At 29.4% G+C, this 10,085-nt stretch overlaps 1 protein-coding gene across 1 annotated transcript; it reads left to right on the top strand.

Moving 5' to 3' along the window:
* The first annotated feature begins 3,902 nt into the window (after positions 1-3,902).
* LOC119679304 (macrophage mannose receptor 1-like) lies at positions 3,903-8,936 on the top strand. The gene is made up of 6 exons (XM_038091575.1): positions 3,903-3,975; positions 4,041-4,120; positions 4,185-4,526; positions 8,237-8,321; positions 8,387-8,466; positions 8,531-8,936. The coding sequence occupies exons 1-6, from the start codon at positions 3,906-3,908 to the stop codon at positions 8,870-8,872; spliced, it is 999 nt and encodes a 332-aa protein (XP_037947503.1). The 5' UTR covers positions 3,903-3,905; the 3' UTR covers positions 8,873-8,936.
* The last annotated feature ends 1,149 nt before the right edge of the window (positions 8,937-10,085 follow it).

The raw sequence follows: 10,085 nt of genomic DNA, 5'->3' as shown, positions 1-10,085 counted from the left end.
CCCCGTCTTCTATACACCCCGTCTTCTATACATTCCGTCTTCTATACACCCCGTCTTCTATACACTCCGTTCTCTATTCATTCCATTTTCTATATCTCCATCTTCTACACTCTCTGTCTTCTATACATTTCGTTTTCGATACACTCCGTCTTCTATACACTCCGTCTTCTATACACTTCGTCTTCTATACACTCCGTTTCTATACACTCCATCTTTTGTTATTATGTTCAGTTTTTTTTCAAATTAATATTAAAACTATTTGTCACAAATAGTATAAAATACATTAAACTTTTTTTAGATTATTTACAAACCACCTAATTTTAAAATTAATTAGACACAAAAAAAAATTAAATTGAATAAATTAATTATAGCAAATCTGAATTTAATTAGCTTACTTTATTTAGGCAAATAAAGCAGTGTCAAGAGACAAATATAGCAACCGTGGCAAAACAACGCAGCAGCGAAGGGAAATGTTGGTGCAACAACTGCATTTGCTAAGCACAATGATGACAACTTAAGCCAATTTGTTGGCCGCAAGGGGCATAAACCACAATTGCCATACCCTCCCAACCCATCAGCGGCGCATAGCACAAGAAACCTTAGTTCTCTTTTATTAATATTGCAGCATCACAGCTATTCTCGGCACGACAAACATTTTGTCGTGGGCGTTTTCTGTCGGCGCTATTTAAAAAATATTTTTTTTTATTTTTGTTTCTTTTTTTTGTTATTATTTTTGCTTTTGTTTTATTTTATTTTGGTCGATTGATCAGTGCGATATTATTAGTACAAGCGCTGTTGATAATTCTTAGCTGCACACGGATTTGCCTGCGATATTATTTAATTGTTTTCAGCGTTGTTGTTGTAGTTGATATTATTATTGTTATTGTTGGTGTTTTTGTTGTGTCTGTTACCGCAACTTTAATAGTTACGAAGTGAAGGCTCATCAACACGAAAATTTACGATCATCAAAGCTAATATTGACGTCGATGTAGACGCCACCGTCGCGGGCGCCGTCAGCGTCAGCGTTTGCGTTAGCATCGGTATTTTCTTTGGTTTTAGTGTTTGGCGCTGATTTGTTTGTACTGCTAGTGACAATGCTGCTTAGTGGTTTCATAAATATTTTAAGTTTTCTGTCAAATCTGTCGGCGTACATATAAAAATTTTAACAAATGAAAAATTAAGTTCGAAGAGACTTTATGGCTGCATTGCTTGTTGTTTGCTGTTGGTCGATCATGTTCGGCTGTCATTAGCATCATGTGCGGGCCTTAGCGTGACTGCTCATAGACTATAGTGGGCCGTGCCCATGCCACATATTGTCTGTGCGCGAATATCGTTCCGCATGTTTTTTGTTGGGGTTCTTCTTCTTCACCAGCACAAACGGAATTCGACTGTACGCACAAGCCAATGGGTTGAGACGTTTTCTATGGATTTTCCTTAACATCAATGGTCTGATTTTATAGCTATTATCGGTATGTTTAGGACTAAGTAGCTACGTGACTTTGTGTATGGTATCTTTGGTAATGTAAGCGCCAATGTATTATTAGTCCATTGATTGACACATAAAAAACTTTTCATGTTCATTCTGTTTGGAATTTTGTTTATGAATTTTTACCGGCGGATACTAGGTATTTGGATTACCTTGTAAATTTTTCGGAAATATGTAAATTTTGGTATGCGGATTATGAAGTACACATTCTTTTTATCAATTAACATCCCCTTTGTATTTATTTTTAAAATTGACCTAAATTCTTTGTTGTAAAGGAAACAAAGATCCATATTTTAGGTTTTTTAATGGCGCCAGAATAATTCCTATTAATATGTTTAGGTGTTAACTTAATGTCTCGGCATAATATATTAAATTCTGGATCATATCCGCACTAATTTAAATTCAATCATTAAAGGAAATTAATTACAGAAATATTTTATAATTATTTGTTTTAATCATCCAAATTTTTATTTATTATTTTCATTTTTGGTGGAGAGGTTTTAAATAGTAGTGAATTAAAACAACAAAAACTCTTTTTATATTATTTTTAATTAATTCAATTTTTTTAATTGAATACGCCTATTTCACGTATTACCTAATACCCATCATAAGTGTCTTAGAATTATTTCTTATATTTATATTTATTAATTAGTAAATAATTTTTTGAGACTGCAAGTACCAAGGATTTAACTGCAAGGATTGAAATCGTATCCTACTAAATTTGCAGCTTAGAGTCAGTGTTCATTGGCCAGCCGTCGTAAAGCCATACTTGACTTACCAATATGTTCGAACTTGGAGTTTTTATAATTTGCTGTAAAAGTTTATTAACAAATTCACTTGCTCTGTTATATTAGAACGATTAACTAATTAATTATATTTTACATTTTTGATAGTTAAATTTCAATACTATCCGTTTGTAGAGGGTTTATTTATTGCATGCTTTTATATTATTCTTTTTTGTGTATAGAATCTAATCTAGGAACGTAATACGGAGAAAGTCATGCTAATGTTATTCCAGCATTTACACAGACAAAACTATATATTTTTGATATAAGTTATAATTTGACGTCTGTTATGACTGAAGTGACTGTATTCCTTAGTTGAAACTAGTATATTTGGTAGAGGATTTTATTATTGAAACCTGCTAACAGATAAGTTGTTGAAATAATACTTTTTTAAGATTATTTTTTAAAATTCTATTTCATCTTCACCAATACTTCGACTACAGTCTATAGTTATCTTCAGGATATTATAACCTAAATAATTTTAAAAGTGTATTACTTGTACAATCCATCAATTAATACGTTTGAAAGTAAAACCGTATCGCTGTTCGTCAAAACCAATAATGCCATTATTCCTCTCTTCTATTTCTGAGAATTGTAAGAGAAACGATGGAAATTTACTATGAAACTTCAACTGCATAAAAAGAGAAAGATTGTTTCATATAATGATTTAATTTAATCTACCAATAAATTTAATAAATATTGTATAGCTACCTGTACAATTAATATTAAAGAATCATCCATAATAAGCCAAGAAAACAAAATGTTAAGGACTAAAGCTACCCGAAACAGAGCCCATAGTTTCTCACGGCACTCTTAATATGCGAAACAGCATAATGCAGCATCCTGCCAGTATATACAGAAACTATACATCTGTATATACTTTTTTCTTAATCTAATGATAGAGTTACTTATTAACTCAGGCAATAAAGTTATTGTGTAGAGTAAAAAGAGAACTGAGTTTTTTGTTTGTACTAAAAGTTCCATTCAATAACCCAAATATTCTGAATCGAACATTAAAAAACTCTTAAAAAACTAAAACTTTAAAACGTCCTTAATATTGGTCAACATTTATTTATTTAGATCGGATGAACTATATTTTTAGACGCAATGTTCACGAAATATTGCTTCTTTCGAACTCTACAAAACTAATTTCTTAGTAGCATTTGCGGGAAGCATGGTATCCCAATAAATACAAATAATAGATTCAATTTTTTTGTTTCTTAGAATCACGTTTAACAGTCGCGTGCCACTTTAAATTAAAATATATTTTAAATATTTAAGAAATACAAGTTTTTCGATAATCGCCTCACAATTGTAATTTACAACAATAACCCAGTTTGCCACACAGAAAAATATGGTAATATCAGTTACTCGTATTATTTCAATAATTACCCCAAACATCAATTATTGCTTATACTAACTAATAAAAATGGAATATATTATTTATCTATCGCCTTTTAACTTCAAAACTTATAAGCATTTTTCACATCAATTAGTATTTTCTTTCTACTCGCATTAGCCTATCAAGAGTAATCAGTTCATAATAATTATATAAATCCTCAAAAAAATCGGATCAGTTAGTATAAATATATTTCAGAAATGTGTTTTGAATCATTCAAATATCGAAATTCAAAATGATTTCACTGCAAATAATTTCATGTATTCTTATACTCAGTGTATTTTCCGAGTTTTCTAAAGCGGATGGTAAGAAGTACCTCTACATAAGCCTATGGAATTCTAAATAAAAATAATTCACTTATTCCATGTAGATACTTGCTTAGGAGAGCAACGCTTCACATCCTTTACGAAAATTGGTAACAACTATTACTATATAGATCGAACAAATGTGGTAAATTCATATCAAATATATACAATCTTGTAACTCTATATATAATTATTCGTATAACTTACAGGTTAATTGGTATAAAGCAGTCGACACATGTCGCAGAATGGGCGCGAATTTAGCTACAATTAAATATGACGACCAAATGACTGCATTATCAAATTATTTGCTATCTAGAGGTTATGACGATCGTTTTTGGGTAGCTGGCAATGATTTAGCAGAAAACGGAAATTTCTATTGGAATAGTAATGGTAGAAAAATGACATATGCTAAATGGAGTCCAGGTGAACCGAATAATTTTGGTGGTAACGAACATTGTATCCATTTGCAGATTAGAAATGGTGAATACAGTATGAATGACTTTGGTTGTACATACAAGTATGCATACTTTATATGTCAAGCGCCTGAACCTTAAATGGTAAAGAAATCAAACTTTATACTTTTTTTATAATTGCATAAATACTAATATATCAAAAAATAAATTTTTATTAAAAAACTACAATTTAAATAGCATAAATGATTTGTACCTCGGAGATACTGGATATAGGTTTAAAACTTTTATTGATACATTTCCACTATAAAAAATTGCGTCTTTAGTTTGAAACATCAACATATGTTGTGAACAACAATAGATTGGGAGAAAACTTGTACGTCTTATATATATGACGATTTTATGTTCGATAGCACTAAGTCTAATATTCATCAACTATGTTTAAAGAAAAAAATCATTGACAACAAATATTACATAGCATTACCGGAGAAATTAAAAAATTCTAAAAGAACAAATCCAAACGAAAAGAAGATAAAACATTTCAATATAGATTATATAGTATACGTCACAAATAAATCGTTACAAAGGCTTAAATTCATAATTTTCGAGATATTTTTCTATTACGCATTTTCTTCAGATATGACCACCAGTGACTGCAACTTGTTAGGTATTTATCAAAGCACATATCAATTTTGAACATGATATTAAGCCATCCTAAAGAATAAGTTAAAAATATGAATTACCAGTTTAAATGATTGCAAAAATAAAAAATTATTGTATCCAGCTATATATGATTGAAATATATACCCCATATTAACAACAGCGATATTATCATCAAGCATTTAAACAAATCAGTGTTTTCACTTTATAGCTTCTACATCAATCCTCCGAAAAGTTTTTCAGACTTGTCTGTAAATCAGCGCAGATTGTAAGGGTATCTTTCGGAAGTTTATAAATTATCTAAAATTCTTTAATTCGGATCAACAATGTTCAGTCGTTTATATGGACTATAGTAGCAATTCGATTAAGGTCTGGAAAACGTCAAGTCTACATACTTCATCAACATTATCACCGCCGCAATCTAATCGATTTATTTGCGCACATAGTATCTGTTTGATGTCCTACAACTTCATTCAGATTCGATAATCTGTATAGAAAATTGAGACATATGTAAAAGTTCTGGTCTTGCAACTAACAAGACGGCAAGACAAATTCAACTAAATTAAGTAATTTAAATATTAAAAACACTTTTAATTTCTGTTACTTAGGAAACAACATTTCAGATAACGATAGTAGTTAATAGGTCAATATGTCATAAAAATTGTTAACAAAATGAAACATCTATAAGATATCTATATCTATAAAATATATCGAACTTCACTGGAATTGTACACCACCAATATTAAGATTTGCCTCTATATCCTATCTGCCAACAGCGCATAACGTCTGTAAGGCTTCGTCATCCACAGTCTTTGCGGTGTATTACAAGAATTCTACATAAAAGTAATTCCAAATAACTAATTATGGTTCAGAATTAAGTAACCGACAAATGGATGCCGTTGTTAACCGAATGAGCTATGGGGTATTCGTAAAAGGACAGTCGGGTTACCAATTGCCACTCAAAATAAACTAATGATCAATAATCAACTGATTTTTATAGTCGTTAGGCAATAATTATCACCGTTCAGCTACTCTTACATATTTAGTTGTGTTTGTTAGTTACTGATATATAGTTAGTTACGTCTTATATGCCTTATTTTTATATGCGGAGTATGAACTGTCATACTCCAAAATGATCTTTTTAGAGAATATAAAGGTACCAAAATAATTCTCATTAAAATGTTCAGATGTAAGTTTTTATTTCTTGATTATTATATTATTATATTTCTTGATTATTATATTTATTTTTAAAGTGGATCACTTCTTCAAATAATACAGTTTTTAAATTATTTTTAAAAATTAAATATAATATTATTTTTACTAATATTTCGACTACACTCTATAGTCACCTTCAGAATACTATAGTCGAAATATGCTAGAAAATAAAACACATAATTTTTTAAAATACCTATCCATAGCAGAAGTTTAAGAATACAGATAGACAAAAACGGCTTTGAAGATAACTATATTGCAATCAAAAAAAAAAAATAAAAAAGAAAGAGCTTCGATACGATATAACTAAAAATTCATGGGGATTGGGGCTAAAATCCTGCTGATTTATAGCTAAAACGTAATTCTAACTTAGTGGCTTTTCCTAACAACATAGCCGCGTTAAAAGGGCACATAATTTAGATGAGACGTACGACGTATTAACTCAAATTGTGCTAATAACTAAGATCTGGCTAGATGATAATGGCTAAGACTTGCAACTGAAAAAAAGAAACACTTCTATTCATGAGAAGACACACTGAAAGTTGAGATGAACATATGTGAAGACAGATTCTATATGAAAAAAATAAATAAATACTTGAGACTAAATTCGGATTGGGCTCATTCGCTAAAAATAGCACATAAACATATCTAAGGCTGTATCTAAGGCGTCTGTGCTGGTCATCAATGGTATATCACCTATAGACTTAGCAGCAAAAGGAATGAAAATAAGGAAGGAAATGCATGCGACTCTAATTTCATACCTTTATAATAAATTGAATTACATTTCATTAACTACAAATATTGTATATATATTAATAGCTTTGAAATAAAATAAAAAATGCTTTCGTAATTATGTCAATTGTAAATAACAGATACAACGTATATATAAGTACTCGCATATAGCATGATTTTAGGTTTCAGTAGTATTTTTAGACGTTTTTGCTGATTTATTTATCGAGGAACAAAAATATTTTAGCTCAAATCAAAAAATTAAAAAGTAGAAAGAAGAGAGAAGTGTAATATTGAAAAAATATTTTAAATCTACAGTAATCAAAGACAAGAAACTAGATATTAAATTTGCACCCCTATCATCGAATAAGGTGTACTTCATAATGGTAAAGTTACTTATGTTAATAGTCCACTCCATAAATTTATTTGGTGTGGAAAAATTAAGGGGAAGCTAATTTTGTTCCTTGATCATTTATACTAAAACATTTGTATTTGTATATCATTTGTACTTCCATTAAGTATATAATTCGAAATCCAAATTCATAAAATTTTATTCTTTAGTTTCTTGAATATTCGTTAACATTTCATCGTTTGGATGATATGGACATTTATGCCAACGAAATGTGCTCGAATTGTCACTTCTTTCGATCTGTACGGAAAAAAAAACTACAAACATTGTACAAAACACCCTTGTACAAAATTAAAAGGATTTTGAAGAAATGATTACAGAAACTTTTATAGATTACTATTATTATTATAGAGGTTCATTAATTATTATTTTGCAAAAGATTATTAGTTCCTAGTGGAAAAATGTTTGATATATGGTATTCCGGTAAATATTAATAATAGATTCAATTTTTTTGTTTCTTCGAATCACGTTTCGCATTCATGTGCCACCTTAAATGTAAAATATATTTTAAGTATTTTAGAAATATCAGTGATTATCAATCACTACACAGTTGAAATTTACAACAATTAAATAGTTTGCCATCCAAAAAAATATGGTAATATCAGTTACTTGTATTATTTCAATAATTACCCTAAATGTCAATTATTGCTTACAAATAAAAATGGAATAAAATCGTCTCAAAATTTTAAAACTAATAAACATTTTTCACCTTAATTAGTTTTTTCTTTCTACTTGCATTAGCCTATCAAGAATAATCGGTTCATTATAATTATATAAATCCTCAAAAAAATCAGAGCAGTTAGTATAAATATATTTCAGAAATGTGTTATGAATCATTCAAATATTGAAACTCAAAATGATTTCACTGCAAATAACTTTGTGTATTCTTCTACTCAGTGCATTTTCCGGATTATCTAAAGCCGATGGTAAGAAGTACTTCTATATAAACCTATGGAATTCTAAATAAAAATAATTTACTAATTCCATGTAGATACTTGCTTAGGAGAGCAACGCTTTGAGTCCTTTACGAAAATTGGTAACAACTACTATTATATAGAACAAACAAATGTGGTAAGTTTATAACAAACATATACAATCTTGTGTATCTGTATATAATTACTTGAATAACTTACAGGTTAATTGGCATAAAGCAGTTGATACATGTCGCAGAATGGGCGCGGACTTAGCTACAATAAGATATAACGACCAAATAATTTCATTATCAAATTATTTGCTGTCTAAAGGATACAGAAATTTTTATTGGATCGCTGGTAATGATTTAGCCGAACAAGGAAATTTCTATTGGATTAGTAATGGTAGAAGAATGACATATGCTAAATGGACTCCTGGCGAACCAAATAATTTTGGTGGTAACGAACATTGCGTTCATCTACAGGAGCCAACTGGTGGATATACCATGAATGATAATGATTGTTCAAGGTTACTATACTTTATATGTCAAGCCCCTGAACCTTAAAAGGTGAAGAAATCAAAATTTATACGTTTTTTTAATTGCATAAATGTAAAAATTGCAAAAAACAAATTTTCATTAAAAAACTACAATTATTAAACAATTATAAATAAGTTTTACTTCGATAAGACTAGTTACAAGTTTAAAACATTAGCATAGTTCGTTAACATATCTTCTTAGAGCAGATTAAGGACAATACATTTCCTCGCATGGAAATGTTAACTCTTACACTAACACAAGTCCTCTTAACTTTTCCTAACAAATAGAATTTCAGAATAGAAGTACAGTACTGAAAAAAATTTTAAATCCACAGAGCCTATAGTTTCTTATCCGATCAACTGCAACCAAGACTTAATACCACGGTGTTCTTAACACACTTATCACACGTTGGAATATAGTTTTCTCTCTCAGAGAGAGCGACGGCTATCTAACAGCACCGGGTGGTGAAATGAAAATTTTTTTTTGCACTAACACTGAATTAGTATAATTATTCAGGAATGATTATTACAGCCCTTAAAGGGTCATTAAACAATATTTTTGTATGTTTTTTACGTTTTCTGACAAAGTGCTATTAATTGGAGAAGTGATTCTTTTGATTGAAATGAAAAAATCGTATAAGATGCATCCTTAATATATACTGAATATTGCGTATTAAAAAGATAAATACACAAAAAATCTTTCCCACAATTGTAAGATTTGCTACTGAAGGTTAATGTCGTGTGTTAAATAATTATAATAGATCCGATTTCTTTCTTTTTCGGAATCACGTTTCACATTGTGTCAGTTCAGAAGAATAATATATTTAAATATTTCAAAAATATGAATACATCAAAAATCACCATAAAGTAGTTATTTATAACAACTAACGAGTTTGTTAATAAGAAAATATGGAAATATCAGATACTCGTGATATTTCAATAATTATCGCAATAGCAATTATTGTTTAAAGTTAAAAATGAAAATGGAATATATTATTGTGTTTTACTTTCAAAACTGATAAATATTTTTATTTCAATTAGTGCTTTCTTTCCACTCGCATTAACCCATAAAGAGTAATCCGTTCATAATAATTATATAAATCCTCAAAGAAATCGGATCAGTTAGTATAAATACATTCTGAATATGGGTTTTTAATTATTTAAATTTTTAAGGTCAAAATGATTTCAATGCAAATAGCTTTGTGTATTCTTCTACTCAATATATTTTTCGGATTTTCTAA

Source organism: Teleopsis dalmanni, chromosome 1, assembly GCF_002237135.1.
Source record: "Teleopsis dalmanni isolate 2A chromosome 1, ASM223713v2, whole genome shotgun sequence".
Taxonomy (NCBI): domain Eukaryota; kingdom Metazoa; phylum Arthropoda; class Insecta; order Diptera; family Diopsidae; genus Teleopsis; species Teleopsis dalmanni.
This window is presented reverse-complemented; position numbering and strand designations above follow the sequence as displayed.